The 18,038-nt window shown below is 42.7% G+C and overlaps 1 protein-coding gene across 2 annotated transcripts in view; it reads left to right on the top strand.

Moving 5' to 3' along the window:
- The first annotated feature begins 887 nt into the window (after nucleotides 1-887).
- The window catches only part of PPP3R1 (protein phosphatase 3 regulatory subunit B, alpha), a 66,925-nt gene continuing 49,774 nt past the window's right edge, over nucleotides 888-18,038 (top strand). The window contains exons 1-2 of one of the 2 annotated variants that reach the window (XM_059720026.1): nucleotides 888-1,104; nucleotides 2,386-2,421. In XM_059720026.1, the coding sequence (XP_059576009.1) occupies nucleotides 1,102-1,104; nucleotides 2,386-2,421 (39 nt within the window). In that variant the 5' untranslated portion in view covers nucleotides 888-1,101. The remainder of the gene's footprint in view (nucleotides 1,105-2,385; nucleotides 2,422-18,038) is intronic. The other variant, XM_014595037.3, reaches the window with a different exon arrangement.

Raw genomic sequence — 18,038 nt, 5'->3', positions numbered from 1 at the left:
GAAAATGGGAATGCTAGTCCATTATTAAAAGATCCACCCGCTCATTTGTCACAGCTTCCAAGACTGTGTCCCAATGCTCCCACGCAGTTTTGTTCTTCAGACTGAACATCAGCTTTAACCAAACATATAAAGCAAACCCACTTCCCCTTAGTATTCCACTCCACCCTCCAGTCTTTTATAAAAGGAAAAAACCCCCACCGTCAACTGTCCTACTTACAACATATATGTTATTCCCTTACAGCTAATCTTGTTAGTAGTCATGTTGTCCTAAATCACACTCCTGGAAGGGCTCCTCCTATATTCCTTACTCCTTCTAAATCCCTTAAAGCAGCGGTTCTCAACCTTTTCTGTACCATTTGTAAACATCGATGGCCAGTCCCCTGCCCAGTGCCTCTCACTCCTGACCTGCTGCTCCCACCCGGTGTGTGGAGCAAGGGGTGGGTATGTGGGGTAGAGGGGGCCCCCGGCAGCCCCTTGCAGGCTAGAACTCTGCCAGCCTGCATGAGAAAAGCTACGGTTTCCCACGTTTTTCTCTTTTAAAGGAGAATCCATTTTTAAAGTTTGCTCGTGACCCTTCCATAAATTCTTGCAACCCATGGGTTACGAAACGCTGCTTTAAGGTATGGAACTGCCCCCCTGCCCCGCCGCTTTCTCTCCCATGGAATGGCCCACAGAGAACCCCCTCCACTCTCATGGAACGGCCCACAGGGAACCCCCCCCCCTTTTCTCCTTCATGGAACGGCCCGCAGGGAACCCCCCCTCCCCCCGCATGGAACAACCCACAGGGTTTCCCCCCCGCTCATCCTCCATTTCACCCCGCCCCTCCCCGCCGCGCATGACATCACGCGCCCCCTCCCCCCGTATGCAAATGAGGCGGGGTTGCCCGGATGTACGAGCCCCGCCCCTCGCGGCTCGGTCGTTAGCAGCTCCCGCCGGCCCCCTCCCTGTCTGCCTGCCTGCCTGTACCCGCGGGTCCGCGCCAGCCACTGCCGCAGAGCGGGCGCGGGCAGCCCAGCCGACCTCAGCGCGGAGCCGGGGCGCGCCGGGCACTGAGGCGGATCCAGCGGCTGCGGGGGCACTCCCGGCGCACCCACCGCCACCATGGTGAGCCCCCTCTCCCCCCCTCGCCGAACCTTCCAGACCGCCCTCCCCTCGGCTTTATCCGTAGCGGGGGTGGGGGTGGGGGTCGGTGTTGGTGTTGGTGCGGCAGCGGCGGGAGGGCGGGGGGACATGCTGCAATCATGGCGGAGGGGCCGTGCGGCGCGCTGCAGCGCCGGGCGCGGGCGCTAGGGGGGGCCGGCCGCGCCGCAGCGACGCCCTGCGGCGTAAACAGGGGGCGCCCCCCTCTCCCCCCCGTCCCGGGGAGTGGGAGGGGGCTCCGGGGCTGGTGTTGCTCTGGTGGGGGGCCCTCCCCCGGGGGGCACTAAAGGTCCCGCCTGGCTCAGTCCCGGGTGCTGAGTGCGGCGGGGGGCAGCTCTGCTGCTTCCAGTTTCTCCCCCCACTTTTAAAAAAAAAAATGTATATATACTTTTTGTTAAGTTCAAGCAGCCCTGGTGAGACCAGCGGCGCTTTCCGCTGGCCTTGGGCGCGCTTGAATAAGCGGCCCATGTCCGCTTGGGGAAGGTCTGCCTTGGCTCTGATCCATGGTGAACGCTGTCATGAGCCCAGGGCGCAGGAGGAAAACGTTCCTCAGGGTTGACGGGGTGCAGATGGCGAGGAGGGGTTCGCTCCCGGTGCCTGACAGTGTAATGGGCGCGGGGGACTGCACGCAAATCGGTGGGGAGCGATCACGAGGAGGGGTCCGCTCCTGGGGAGGGGGGCGCAGAGCTGGGGTAGGCCTGGAAGCATGCGTGGGAATGAAAGGTCTCCAGGTTGTGCCTTTTGTTGCTTTTTCGGTCAGGTTTTGCTAGTACGACCATGACACTTCTGTCCGGACTGATGCATATATATATTTTTTCCCTCTTCCTTTGCAATGTCTCTGGACTGCTTTAAACCTTAGTGTAATCACTGTTATCAACATAAAATGCTGTTGTGGGGATAAGCTGTACAAAGAAAACCATGGCATTTTCTTTCTAGCACAGACACAGCTTGTTAAAAAAAAGGAGGGCTTGTGGCCTAGCTGTACCGGCAAATCTCTTCTGGGCCAGACCTTTCCTCGAAGACCTTTTCAATCAGGAAACTGGACAAAACTTGAGTCAGATTTGAGAAACCAAAAGTAGCATAATGAAGTCTCCAGCTTACATGACACAAATTGCTATGAGGGCTAGTTTAGATGGTGGCACTGCAAGAGCCCAGGTTTAACATAAGAATAAAAATTTAGAAGTTATATAACAGCCTGATGACTTCTTCAGAGTTTGAAGTAACATTTCTCTTGTGTTCCTGCAGGACCAGAGTGCTGGCAGTTGTAGTGGACAAGCTAAGGTGAATGTATTGTAGTGCCCATGATAGGTAGCTTTAACCTACGAGTTAAGATGTAACCTGAATGTAAGCACCGAGTAAATGAAAAAATATCACAGTTCTGAGGTAAACTAAATCTGTTAGTACAGTTGTTATTTAAATATATATACTGTATATCTTTTTACTAACAAGCATTACTAAGGCAGATTGTACTAAGATAGACTGGTGAATTATAAAATGTTTGAGGTAGTGCAGTGCTAGGGTTAACTTTGACAGCAGACAATTGTTTATGGCGGAAAACCTCTTATCAAGACGTAAATAGTTTTACAGGAGCTCTACATAATATATCTATGTAAAAATCACTATTGGGTTTGGGACAAAGTCGCTTTGATAAATATTTGACCACGTGTGTCCATGTTCTTTTGCTAATTATTGAGCCAAATAGTAGTACACCCCTTTTTCCCCCCCTCCCCCCAGTTATGAGGCTTAAGCAGATATATTGCAAACAATGTTACATAATATGTGCATCTTTTCAGCACATTAGTCTGCTGTGGGTTCCCTGCAGTTTTGTTATTATTTTAACATTTGCTTTCTGTATATGGGGACTTTGGAGCAGAAGTCAATAACTACAAAGTCCCGTCTCGCTTTCGTCTGATAGTTCTACCCGTACCTTTATGTGGCACTTGCATAGAGACTCTAGCTGTAACAGAGAATCGAGCATGGAGGGGTCTGGAGTTTATATAATGTAAAATGGAATGTTTGAATTATTAATAAGCAAAAAAAAAAAAAAAATTCTCAAGACTTCTTTATTTGTGGGCATTTGAACCTTACAGTAAAGGACTTTTGTTTTGGAAATTACCTTATAAAATACATAGTCTCAAAACTTAGACACTATTGTGAAAGTCAAATGGAAAAGTAAGTAAAATGAGAGTTATGTTATCTTTTTTAATGAAAGCTAATTGGAGATGTGAAGAGTGAGGGTTTTTTAAAATTTATTTGTTTTATTAAACTTTAAAATGTGTGTCCTGACAAGATTGGAAGGTTGACTTTGAGTCATAGCAAATTAGTAATATTGCAGGAGCCAAGAAAGTGAAAGTTGAGTAGTGCGTGGAAAGGATTTTTAGTGGGAGTGTATGAAACATTGTGTTGCCTTTGAACACTTTAATTTCAACAGCTCTTGGAAGGGAATGTAATTCAATATACTTCTTCAGTTAAGGTGTTAGCGATTATAATAAGGATCTCTGAGGCCTCCCAGAGGTTCTGTAGCAAAACTAAGAAAGGAAGTATTTGGCCCTCCTATTTATTCAAGATTTTAAAAAGCACCTCCCAAAATAATTTTGCTGTTAATTTTTTTTCCCCACTATTTCTCCCCATGTTTTTTCTATACCTTTTCTGTACCTTCCTTTACAAAATGTATGTGAAGGAAGGCATATCCTGTTTAAAAATGTATTCTGGTCACTTTTAATTGATGTAGTACGATATTATTTTTGAGGCACTTTTTCCACAAGCTCAAATCTTACATTAATGGGGATTGGCCAGGAAACAGAATTTTTATAAATTTGGTATGCTCTTACAACCAGTGAGAGAATCTTATTTTTTTCTATTGCCTTTGATTCATTGCATGTTGCAAAAGAGAGTTTTTTAAAATTGTTTCAGGATAGGATATAAGGGTTTAATGTAAATCACAGTCAAAATTTTGATAAACCTGTTAAAGTGCTTACAGGCTTCATTTCCATTTACCTGTAGCTTAAAAATAATAAAAAAATTTTGAATGCTGATTGAAGTTTATTAATTTTACAGTTCAGATATGGGGTGTCGTGTGTCCTTAATTCTCCTGATTCCTTCTATCTTTTTGGCCCTACTTTTCACAGTCTCATTTTTGTGACTTTTTAATGCAGACGAATTGACATCATTGCTTTATCTGATCACATGGTTCTTTGTTTAGCAGTTCAATTAGTGGCATACTTCCCATTTCTTCCATTCTTCCTCCTTTTGGCTTTTATGCATTTCTCTTTTTCCCACACCTGTTTGTTTCTGTGCCTTAGCTTTCAGCACAGAAAGACCTGGAAGCAGAGGTGGGTGATTGTGCTTGTGCTTCCTACACACTTTTGTAGAATTATCAGCAAAACCATGGGAAGTGCTACTGTAAGACAACACGATTGCAACCAAACCTCTTCTGGAGGAGGAAGAATTAAAATGAAGGCTATGGAGTGTTGGAAGGCACAGAGCTGTATGCAAACTAAAAGGAGAAAGTGAAATAAAAGTTCTTCCTGCACATTCTATATGTAAAAATCTCCTTGGAAAATTTCAAGCAAAATTTGATAATGAAATAAGTGCATGGGTAAATGTAGATGTGTTAATCAACATGAAGGGATGAAAATAAATATTTTCAGTAGATATCACCAAAAGGTGTGAACTGTAAATCTGAGTTTGGGAGATTTTGTATACCAGACATAGTTATTAGGCACTTGCTTAGAAGAAAGAGAATGCAGTTTTCATCATGCAGACTAATTTTATTATACTCCACTAAAATTGATGAGAATTTGGAGACAGAAAAGCCACGTGATTGGTCCAAGATCAAAAGATTGAACCAAACTTTATTTGTCATATGCTAGCAGTGATCCAGGACTTGTGACGTGTATGTCTGAAAATAAATCAAGGTTAAATCCAAAAAAAAAAAAAAAAGAAAAAGTAAGAACGTTGAGATACCATGACTAGGGCTAAAAATGTGACTCGTATCAAAGGGAGATTGCTGTCTACACTCCAATCGCATTAGATGCTACAGGCTGTCGAAGCTTGAGGTTAAAGTCATATGATTACTATCATTTTGCTTTTTTCAAACAGAGTGATTGCTTTCTTTAGTGACAAGAACTAGAAAACACTATTGTAAAAAATCATGCCTTAGTTGTCAGTTGCTTTAAGAAATCATAAATCTGTCAGTGTGACAGATCTGCTAGATGGAATGGAAGAGGATGAATGTACTAGATGAAAGCCGGGGTTTAGGTTGTAGCCGTGTTGGTCTAAGGATATAGGCAGACAAGGTTCCTTGGGTGAATTTGATATCTTTTATTAGACCAGCCCAAATGGTTGGAGAATAGTTATTAAGCAAGCTTTCGGGTTCAAAAACCGTTCGTCAAGCTAAGGAAGCTGCAGCAGTTGGTGTGTGCTCTTGAAAGCTCGAATTAGTTCTGTTATCTTTTAACCAGCTATAGCTAGACCTACATCAGTGGACCAAAACAAATAGCTGGGAATAGTGACTCTTTGCTGTTATGGCCTTGGATCAGTAGTTGGAGAATTTTTAATCCCTTCTGTCATAGCAGGATTAGAATTTACAATTTCATGACTTCTGGTCTTGCATTCGGACCATTAGGTCACAACATACGTCATAGAGAATTCACGGATATTTTGATCACAACAGGAAAATATGCATGATGCCATTAGAAACATGGACTATCAGGACAAATTTTACTGTAGTAAAATGAATAAAGCTGAAGTTCAAATATTGTGTCTCTGTTCTTACGACGGTCTGTGAGCCAATATAATTTCATATCATGACTGGCTGACTTTATTCTGTGCAGTGATGTGAAAATAACACTTTTTGGGATTTTACCTGTTTTGATACATGAGAAATGCCTGTTTTATGTGAATGGGTTGTCTGGGTGTCATTTATAAACAAACTGGCCTAAAGTAGGGCTCACAGGAATGAAACAAACTATCAAAGAAAAAAAAAAAATATATCAACCTAGACCTCAGTGTTAACGAATTAAAAAGTGTTAGCTACTTATTGTCATGGGGAGGACTGGAAAAGAAATAAACCAAAAAACCACAACTTCATGTGTAGGACTGTGTGCACACAACTTGGAGAGATTAAATTTTTCATCTTACTTGCACTTCAGCCTTTATAGCCCTATAAATTATCTGATAGCTTCATAACCTGGCTTCCCCTCCCCCCTCCCCTTTGGACCAGTTAATCCCACAACAGTTTCTCTTATCAATTTGTTTCCTACATGAGGTAGGAGGAATGTTTTCAAATGGTTACTCTGTTCCTAACTGAACTGGAAATTTTGGGATGCTGTATAAATGTTTGAATTCTCTCTCTTCAATTCCATTTTGAGTTGGTTAGAACTTTATAAAATTTTCCCCTTTCCTGACTTAATTTTTTCTGTTCTTGGTGCTTGTATCAAGTCTTCAAGAGGAGGGTCTTAATGAAATGGTCTGGATGTTGAAAATAGACACTTTTGATGCTTGTATTGCTATTAATTCTGATCTTTCTCAAAGCATTAATCTTTTTTATATATATATATACAGTTATAATCCATTTAAAATTTCTTGCTACATGTGCACAGTACTTTCGTTTTTCGCATCATAAGCATTTTGTTGCACTTTAAGATTATGCAGCTAACGAAGATGCTGCAATGTGAAACTAGCTGTGGTAACTTTTTTTTCATAATGAAGACTTTTAATTGGCTATCCCTTGATATAAGGATGATGTCGGGGGGTGGGAAGATTACTAGTGAGTTTTAAAGTATCTGAGGAGTCCAGTCTGTACTCTACAAGTTTTTCCGTGGATATGAGTGGTGTCCGGGGGTGGCAGGGCATAACTGTTAACCAGGTTGTTGTGCGCTTTCCTTTCTCCTCTGCCGTTTCTTGGCTTTCTGAGCAAGAGGGTTCTCTTCAAAGTGAGCTGTAATTTGATGCATGGTGCAGTGCCATTGAGACCTGTTACCAGCCAGCACTTAGCAATTTGTAGGGTTGATACCACTCTTCTTAAGGTATGCTTTCAGGGTGTCCTTGTAGCGCTTCCTCTGTCCTCCGCGGGTCCTCTTACCATAACTAAGTTCAGAGAAGGTGATTTGCTTTGGGGGAGAAGTGTCAGCCATCCACACACAGTGGCCACTCCAGCGGAGTTGATGTTTAATAATCTTTGCCTCAATGCTGGTTATGTTAGCTGCAGAAAGGATGCGGACATTAGTGCAGTATCCTTCCCATCTAATGTGAAGGATCTTCCTGAGGCAATACTCATGGTACCATTCCAGACACTTAAGATGGCTTTGCACGTCTCTCACCCATAGAGGAGCATGGGGATAACCACAGCATTGTAGTTTAGGATCTTAGTTTCCATCTGCAGATCTTGGTCAGTCAGCAAAGACATGGGGAAGCAGCTTTCTGGAGGATTCACTGGCACAGCATATCCTGTGTTGGATTTCTGCGTCGGGGTTGACTGACTCGGAGAGGTGACTACCAAGGTATGGGAAATGCTCAGTGTTTTCCAGGGGTTCCCTACCAATGGTAATTTGTGGGGGGAGGGGAGGGGCCAGCTTGTGCTGGAGCAGGCTGATGGAGCACTTTGGTCTCCTCAATGTTAAGAGAGAGTCCCAGGCTGTGATAAACGCCTGAGAAAAGGTCAAGGCTGGACTGCCGATTGGTCTCAGCATGCGTGAGGATAACACAGTTGTTGGTGTACTGAAGGTCAGTGATGTCGGTCTTGGTAACTTCTGTTTTTCTGTGGAAGTGCCGCAGGCTGAAAAGCTGACAGTCTATTTGATGCTCAACCCCAATTCTGGTAGGAAGGCAGTCATGGATGAGAATCGGAATCGCAGCAAGATAGATGGAAAAAGAGTTGGGCCAATGATGTAACTCTGCTTGACGCCAGCAGGGATGATAAAGGGGTCTGCCTCTGATCCATTGCAAAGGACTCTGGCGGCCGTCCCCGTCATGGAGTAGTTTGAGGATGCTTACAAACTTCAGTGGACAACCAGACCTAGCCAGCACCTTCTATAAGGCTTCACGATTGATGGAATCAAAGGCCTTGGTTAAGTCAGTGAATGCCATAAACAGCTTCTAGTGTTGCTCTCTATACTTTTGTATCTGTTGTGCAACAAAAATCATGTCGGTGGTAACCCAAAATGGTGTAAAGCCACACTGGGATTCTGTGGCTAGAGAAACTATATAGAAGGTACAAAGTGGGTTAGGAGGATTATGTCTAGTTATTTGTAAATTGGATAATGACTTGCTGGTATTCTTGAGGCTCTGTACCCTGAACAGAGGAAAGACTGGCTGCAGTTATCCCTCAGGTATATTAAATCCCAGAAACCTCTTGAATGCCTTGGATAGTAATGGGCCAGTGTTGCTCACAAACTTCCAATTAATCTTGACTCCCAGGTTATAAATAGGCTGTGCTAGTTAGTATTCTTAGAGAGCTGTGAAGTTATATGGATGATAGCTGTTTTAAGGGAAATGAGAAATTAAAACTCCAGGTGAAGAGGTGGTATGACCATTTAAGAACAGTCACATCACCTCTTCACTTGGAGTTTGTCTCGCATGCACACGTGCACGCACAACACCTGCTGGAGATTTTTGGCAGAGTATGAAAAATACAAAGTTGGAAGGTCTGTTAGTGAGATCCAGAGGCAAGTGTCGCAATGAAAACTCAGCACTTGGGAAAGGGGAAATTTCTGCCAGAATATATAGTCTGCCCTTTGTCCTGAGAGTGTTCTGAGATTAGTGTTCTTATCTGTCCATGCTGGATAGGTGGAAGTTTTTGTTATTTTTTCACTTCTGGTAGAATTTGATTGGGGCAGGCCTTTGCTACCAGGACTCTTCTCCCCCCCCTGTGAATTTCTCCATTGTGCACCACTGAATGAGTTATTTCATGACTCTTCTGAATGCCTGTAATAGCGAGATAGACAGAGTTCCTGACAGTTATGCTGGTGAATGAAGTCTCTGAATAGCAGGTCTGAAAACAAGTATAAATTACCCATGACAAAGATTTTTGTGGGTGATTATCTTTTATTGAACCAACTATATAGTTGGGAGGGGCATAGACAAGCCTTTGGGTACCATTTATACTCCTACCTGTGGATTTTTTGCTCAGCGAAGATAGGAACAGCAGTAAAGTTGGTGAACTTGTCCATATGCTCAGAGCAGGCATCATGTCATACTTGGAAGGCTAGCTTTGCAACACAGGAAGATATAAATAATTTTTAGTTTTAAATGAGAACTTATGTTATTAAAAAATTATCAGCAGTTAAGGTTTTTATACTTGTCAAGAAAACTTCTCGCTCTGTCAGTGGGTGTGTGGGTGTTAGCCCTATTGTGTTGCGTAGATCACTAGTATTGGTGTTCTGTGTGCAATTTTAGTCTTTTGGTACAGGTTAATTTAGTGTTGTGGCACTAAGGTACTTATCTTGGTATCTCAGTTCTAATAGGCAAGTTCTTCTGATAAAACTTAAAAAAAACACCTAGATGGTTTGAAGATTAAAGCAAGGTTTTGTTTGGATCTGGTAATGTAGTCGTGGCCACTCTTCCAGGCCTGTGGGCCAGATGAGCGGTGCTGGACTGGTCTGCAGGTCTGATCTGGCATGGGATTGGTCTGTGAGCGTGATTTCATGCCAGCATGCGGGGTTGGACTGTGGCTGGATCTGGCTCAGAGACGTATCATCCAGCCTGTGGGACTTGCAACAGATCTGGAAATTTGGCAGCTGGAAGCCCCATGGGCTAGATCAGTGGTTTTCTACCTCTTTTATACCAAGGACCCATTTGTAAACATTAGTGGCCAGTCTGAACCCAGCGCCCCTCACTGCTGACCCACTACCCTCTTCTCCCCCCCCCCCCCCAAGCTTTCCTGTGTGTGGGGCAGGGGTGGATGTGTGTGGCATGGGGGGGCCCCAAGCAGCCCCTCACAGGCTGGAGCTCTGCCAGTCTGCAAAAGAAAAGCCACGGTTTCCTGCCTTTTTGTCCTTTAAAGGAGAATCCATTTTTAAGCTCTGTTTGTGACCCTTTCACATATTCTTGCAACCCACTTTTGGGTCATGACCCATGGGTTGAGAAACACTGGGCTAGATGGCACGGCTCTGTGGCTGGATTTGACCCATGGGTTGGAGTTTGTACTAATGAATTAAAAAAACTTAAAGTCCATTCATTACAAAGAACAAGCATATAAACTATTAGAAAGCTTCAGTCTGCATGTGAATAAAGCTAGAGAAACTAAAAGGAAAATGCACAAAGATAGGTACTAGTGCTTTATACAGAAATTTTCTTTAATAGTTAAGGAAGGACTCCTGCTTGCAAGCAACAATTTCAACCTGGTTGGACTAACTGAAACCTGGTGGTACCCTACTTATGATTGGGCAGTAGGCATTGAGGGTTACAGGTTGTACAGATGGGATAGAGTGGGGAAAAAAGGGGGAGATGTTGCTCTCTGTGTGAAGGAACAATATACATCCTCTATAATCAAGATGGGATCAGAGGAGAGCCAAACTGAGGTACTGTGGCTCAGTATACAAGGAGGTCGGGGGGGGAAAGGGACTTGGTAGTCGGGGGTCTACTGTAGACCACCACACCCGGAAGATGAGCTAGACCTGGAATTCTCCAGACAAGTCTCAGAGGCCGTACGGTCGAGAGAGATGGCTGTCATGAATGACCTAAACTACCCTGACATCTGCTGGGAGGAGCAGTCAGCCAAATCTAACCGCTCACGTCGGTTCTTAACCTGCATACGGGACCTCCACCTAACGCAGGAGGTGTATGATCCCTCTAGGGGAAATGCCTTGCTGGACTTAGTGTTAGCTACAGGGGATGACCTGGTGGGGGATCTGCAAGTACAAAGTAACCTAGGGGATAGTGACCATCGATTGATTGAATTCACTAGCTGGTAAAGTGTGGGTAAATTCACCAGCAGGGCTGAAGTGCTAGACTTCAGAAAGGCTAACTTCAGTGTGCTCAGGAGATTAGTTAGTGAGGCGTTAAAGCTCAAGAGCATTGGTGAAATGGGGGTCCAGGAAGGGTGGTCACTCCTCAAGGGAGTGATCCTACGGGTGCAGAAGGAGGCAATCCCATTGCACGTAAAAGGGGGCAAAGGGGCCAAGAAGCCACCTTGACTGAATAGGGAAGTCCAGGGAAGCCTAAGGGCAAAATAAGAGGTATACAGGCTGTGGAAATGGGGGGTACCTACCAAGGAGGAGTATACTTCCCTGGCTTGCACTTGCAGGGAATCAGGAAGGCCAAAGCAGGATTAGAATTTAGGCTGGCGACAAATTAAGGACAAAAAAATATATCCTTCTTGGGTATATAGGGAGCAAAAGGAAGGTGCAGGGTAGCATAAGACCCCTACAGGGCAAACTAAGGCATTTAGTGCGGGGGACAAAGCTGAGCTCTTCAATGAGTTCTTTGCATGTGTATACACAGACCAAGGCAAATCTCCCAATTGGATCATAGATAGACACAGGAGGGACACCAGCCCACTAACTGTTAGCGCAGGCTTAGTTAAGGGGCACTTGGAGGGACTGGATGTGTTCAGCGGGCCCAAATGAACTTCATCCAAGGATGCTGAAGGAATTGGCCAGTGTCATAGCAGAACCGCTAACACTGCTGTTCGAGTACTCGTGGTGCTTCAGTCAGGTCCCAGAGGACTGGAAAAGGGCCAGTGTGGTCCCTATTTTCAAGAAGGGGAGGAAGGAGGAACTAGGAAACTATGGGTCTGTTAGTCTCGCCTCTATTCTTGGGAAAACTCTGGAAAAAAAAATCATTTAAGGATCACATTTGTGGGAGCCTAGCAGGGGAAATAATGCTGAAAGGAAATCATCACTGATTCATTGCACGTAGATCCTGCCTAACTAACCTTGTTCCTTTTTATAACCAGGTCACAAAATGCTTAGACGCAGGAGTCGAGGTAGATGTCATCTACCTGGACTTTAAGAAGGCTTTTAATATGGTATCCAATTCTGTTCTTATAAATAAATTGACAGGCTCTGATGTAGATGATTACGTGGTCAGGTGGGTGGCAAATTGGGTTAGGGGTCTCGCCCAGAGAGTCATAGTGGATGGGTTGATATTCACCTGGAAAGATGTGGGCAGTGGAGTCCCGCAGGGCCCGGTCCTTGGACTGGTGCTATTCAGTGTCTTCGTTAGTGACTTAGATGAGGGTGTGGAGAGCACCCTGTCCAAGTTTGCAGATGATACCAAATTATGGGGCAAAGTTAACATGCCAGAGGGTAGGGAATGGGTCCAGGAGGATCTGGACAGGTTGGAAAAACAGAATGAAAAAAGATGCAGTTCAACAAAGACAAGTGCAAAGTGCTGCACCTGGGCAAAAAGAACCACCAACACACTTGCAAGCTGGCGATGACCTTCTCAGGAGCACAGCAGCGGAAAGGGATCTTGGACTCATAGTTGACTCCAAGATGAATGTGAGTCGTCAGTGTGATGAAGCAATCAACAAGGCTTAACCACACTTTGTCATGCATTAGTAGATGCATGACAAACAGGTCCAAGGAGATGATGCTTCTCTGTGGCATTGGTCAGGCCGCAGCTGGAGTACTGCGTCCAGTTTTGGGCACTGCACTTCAAGAGGGATGCAGAGAATCTTGAGAGGGTTCAGAGGAGGCCACTCATGGTTAGAGGCCTGCAGGCAAGACCCTACAAGGAGAGACTGCGGGACCTGGATCTTTTCAATCTAAGAGGTGATCTTGTGGCTGCCTATAAATTCATCAGGGAGGGCAGCCGGGAATAGGAGATGCTCTATTTACTAGGGTGGTCCTTGGAGTAACAATGGTCACAAATTGACACAGAGCAGATTTAGGTTGGACATTAGGAAGAACTTCTTAACCATAAGGGTTGCCAGAATCTGGACTGGGGTGGTGCACCAAGGGAGGTGGTGCTCTCCCCTACTTTGGGGGTCTTCCAGAGGAGACTGGACAAGCACCTAGCTGGGGTTGTCTGAGCAGCTCTGGCCTCAGCCCCCCCACCCCACTCCCTGTAAGCAGCACCAAGGACCGGACAGGGGGTGGGGGAGTCCCCACTCTGCTCCCTGCAAGAGGCAAAACAGCAGCAGCATGGGGTGTTAGGTGGTAGCACTCGATCCCAGCCCTCTAGCCCCCATCATTCTTGATGGGCAATTGGGTAGTACTTACAGAATTCTCTAATGTATCCCAAGCAAATGGCTGTCAGAAAGTTACATATCTGCTACTTTGTCTTGAAATACTGGTGTTAAGTAAAGGTGTTCTCAGATGCTTAAATGTATTATGCTACACTTAAACTCAACGCTGTTTGAGGCACACTTTAACTGTGTAGAGAGTACTGGAAACCAGGTGTCCGATGGGAAGAAAATAATTGAGCAGGTTAATAGGCAACCTTACGCTTATTGGAATTCTTTGGTCTTAAAGTTCACAGTCTATAACAGAACTGAAGATCTGGAGCCCAAAGGAGTTGGTCAGAGTTTCTTCATTTTCAAACAAAAAATCATACAGTGTAACCAATTCCCTTTAGTAATATGCAAATATCAGCATTGATAGGGAAGTACAAAACAGAAAATAAACATGGTTTAGATGGGGCATAATGTGGGGAGGGTTAAAATGAAAAATTATGTAAGTAAGGTGGAAGAACTGGTATTGGATGATCCAAGGATAATGGAGGATTCAAAAGAAGTTAGATGGGGCCCTTTTAAAATATTTTGTTAATGATAAATCTTTGGTAAAACACAACTTTCTTTTCAAATTAGTTATCCAGAGTTTCCTAGATTGGCACCATGCTGGCAAAGTTTGAAGTGTTCTTTTGACTTGCATATTGCATACGTAGAAGTCTTTAGCATCTAGTATATTGAGGAAAGCAAACAATAGGAGTGCAAAAATTCAACTGAAGAAAGGATAATGAAGGGGAAATAAATAAATCAGTACAGCCTACATTCTGATCCTGCAGTTAAATCTATTTAGGCAGATCCTTATGCCCATGTGGGGTCTCATTGTCTATAAACTCTTCAGGGAGGTTTCTTACTTACTGCTTCTTTATGCAAAGTTTCACATAATGGGCACATGATTGGCCTTTGTTGCATCGGAGCGGGAATTCTTTACGCAGCTCAAAGGACCCTGGCCCATATTAATCATGGGAGTTTTGACCTTCTGTTATGTGCTGCGTAAGTATCTCAGGTGGCTGTCTTGTACTCATTGCCAAAATTGATCTCGCATTTCTGAGATCTTGGATTCCTTTCACTAAGCTCTATGGATCCACCTACAAAGGCAGGTAGAGACAGATTCCATAAACTGGGGGTAGATTGGAAAAAGTTCTGCAGGCATTTTTAAGATGTACCTGTTGTTTCAATATATATAAGTGAAACTTGGCTTTGATGTGAATAAGTCAATTCTTTTATATTGGGGGTTGCCACTAACTTGGCACTTGGTTGTGACATCTTTCAGCAGCCCCTCCCCCCTTCCTGCTCTGCTGGGCATGGCCAGAGGTGTGAACCCCCTTTCCTCCATTCTAGTATCCTAGGGTATAAACTATCAGGTACATGTCTTGGGGGCTGGGATCAGAGCAGCACTCAGGGACATTTGGGGTTTAACTTTTGGCATACCAGCTAAAAAGGTTGGCCACAGCAGTTTTGGATTATTCTTTAGTACTGGATGGATAAAGTGTTTTTATTTTGTTTTCAGTATTAAGTATATAAGTTTTTTGTGCTCACAGACAAATTACAGAATGTTTACTGGAGTTTTGAAAACTATTTGAGGCAAGAACTATCTTTGTTGTGTTGAATGTTGCCTAGCACAGTGGGACTCTCGTTTCCATTGAAGATTGTGGATCCCCTGCAGTACAAATACAAACAAAATATTAGTTCTGATAATATAGATTATATGAAAAATGTTTTAAGTCTGAATTGCATATATTTTTTGGTAGGACAGTTTCATATGTAAGCAGTAATTATGTATTTTCATTTCCAAGAATTCTTAATTCTGAGGATCTCATTGTCCTTTAAAAAAAAAAAAATCGAACATTTTGCCACTTGCGTAGCAGATTGCAAAACTCTTGTTTGTGATAGTGTTGGAGTGATGTAGCTGTGATGTGCCAGGAACTATGTGAGAGGCAATGATTTTTGTGAGTAATATTTTCTTTTGGACAAACCCCATGGTTTTGTATGCAGTTCATTTTTCAGGTCTTGTTTAAAATTTTAATTTTCAAACATTGTGCTCCACATATACCACATCACATATTGTTAAGGCCTGCTTTCAGTGCTTATGACTCATCTTCATCTTTTACACAATTAATTCTTCATGCATCTTTAAGTGGTTTAAGCTAATCCACAGCTTGTTAGAATGACTGGGTTGAAATGTCTGACAGCTGCACTTCTGATGAAGTTATTCTCTCTGCAGAAAGGAACTAAGTACCAAGATCAGTGTTTGCTATTACTCATAGAGAACTTTAGTTATAAATAAATGCTGTTAGAAAACAAATTCATCCTCTCCTATACACATTGTTTCACTGTCCCTGTCAGTCTTTCACCTTCAGCATAACGCTTTTTTTTTCCTTTCTGATGTGCTAATTTATAACTTGAGTTTGTTTATTCCTGGGATCTCCTGACATGTACTTTGTTTCTCTATACATAAAAGCTTATCCCTGCTCTGAAAGACCTCTTCTGTCCATATCATAATTACAAAATTCCTTTCTGTGCTCTCTACATCCCTTTTTCCATTTGTTGGAGGCAAATCCATTGCAGTAACAAGACTAAGAGTTACTTTTCGTCAGAGCTAAACAGCCATCTTTTTTCTTTGACTAATGCTAGTAAGAAACAATTTCCTTAAGTAGGGAATCACAGCTACTAGCTCTTAACTTCTTTCCATTATCCTTACATTACTTGTTTTCATATTTGCCATTTAATGTTTCCATTATTTTAACTACTCTGTATTGAGCTGTATGAGCTTCTGGATCAATTGTATTTTAAATCCTGAGGAGCGGACTGTATGAACTGGCAAGACAAGATACTTGGCTCATACCCTTAGGAGGGTAAAACAATCATGTTTATTTTAATTATTGCCAGGCACTTGTATGTAATAAGACTGCATCAACTTTGCCTCTCCTTTCAGTAGTTCTACTTAGGGCCTTTGAGAGTCATTGAAAAATATCTATGCAGCCATTCCCAAAGCTGCAATCCTTGCAATTTAAAAGAACAGACATTTGTGTACTATACTTCTTAATATGTTACCAAGCCCTTATTTAACACATTTTAACTTGTGAGCCTAAGTTGTTTTCAATTAGAAGGAAAAGATAGAATGATATATATTTTTTGAGTACTTGTTATGCTCTGGTAAATTTTACAAGATACAGATTTTTATCAGGCCCATTTTAGCATTATCCTAATCTGTTTTGTATTTTCTATCCTTTTTCTTTAGTTTTCATTTCTCCCTACCCCCCTTTCTTTTCTTACAGTATATTATGAGAGTCTTTAAGTGGATTTTTTTTTTTCTGTCCACACCACCCCTAAGGAAACTCCTATGCTATATTTTCTTCTCTGGCTCATACCCCCAACCCAAATCTCTTCCATGTTGTTCTTTAAATGTAATAAATGTATCTCCCTCACTCCACGAGTCATTGAACTCTCACTAATGGCTTGCTTGTTTTCATACCTGCCTGTATCTAGTCAGTATCTGAGTTTGGAGCCTTTCCTTGGTTTTTTTTTCTGGCTGCAATAAGGGATAATGTTGTTCTTTCCCTACCCAAAGTCTCCTGGTTGTCATGAGAACAAGTGGGAAGGTATTTTTTTTTTTTCTTTTCTCAGCCTCTGCTTCTGGGTGATCTCCTGTGGGGAATAGTGCTAATACATATTTCAAATGCTTCTACAGTCTTGTCAAGCATCATCAGAGTGAAATTAACAATTTCACTACTGCCTACAGTTTTAAATATCAGTATTGAAAACTGGCCACCTTAGGTCAGTTTAAAACAATAGCAGAATCTAAGAAGGCAGCAGTGCACTGGTTTGCCCTTGGCTTGTTTTTGAGGTATTTTTTCCATATCTGAAGGGGCAAGAATTACTTTTTTTTTTTTTTTTTTGTCAGAGCTTCTCTTTTAACCATCTTAATTGCCCAAGCATTTGTGCTTCTCAAGTTGTTCTCTGCCTTCCCTCATTTCCTTAAAAAATACAAAATAGCAAATCCCTTGCATGAAAATAGTAAATTTACCCTTTCTCTAGTATAACTACTCTCAAACTAGTACTGTATTATAAACTGTGGTTACTTTCAAAACAGGCATGTTATATGTAACTTCCTTATTTTTTGAGATAAAACCAATGCCAAGCCTTTTTTAATCAAGGCCCAATTCAGGGAAAATAAGATTTTCCTTGTGCAGGATGAACCATTAGTTGACCTAAGTGTGGAGATTTTGCTATTTATGAAGGTGTTGATGGGAAGCCAGGTCCTAGTTTCCTACTATCTAGCCCAAGAAGAACATTGCATATTGTTTGCAGAGATTTTCTTTGAGGAGGATAATGGGAGAGTATGTATTAGATTTGTCTTGGGGTCAGTTTTGAGAATGCTGTTTACCAACTCAGGCTGGATGCTTTCTTTTGACCTTCCCTTGTCTTCTTGCTGTGTTAGGCAGGCAGCAACTAATTTGCACTCTTGCTGCATCCTTGTTCTTATGGTTGTGCACTGGAGCAGAAATTTTGAACTGTCACTGCCTTTTTTTTTTTTATTTGGGGAAAAAAAATCTTGCCATCTGCCTTGGGAAGACCTGTTCCTCCCAAACTGACAAAGTTAAAGGGCAAAATTAGAAATGTTCTGAAAAAGCATCAGTTTTTGATATATTTTAATATATGAGCAAACTGATTTTCAGGATCTTTTATCTGAGAATTCATAAGCTAACTGATGACATTTCCAATA

Source organism: Alligator mississippiensis, chromosome 1 (assembly GCF_030867095.1).
Source record: "Alligator mississippiensis isolate rAllMis1 chromosome 1, rAllMis1, whole genome shotgun sequence".
Classification (NCBI taxonomy): Eukaryota; Metazoa; Chordata; order Crocodylia; family Alligatoridae; genus Alligator; species Alligator mississippiensis.
This window is presented reverse-complemented; position numbering and strand designations above follow the sequence as displayed.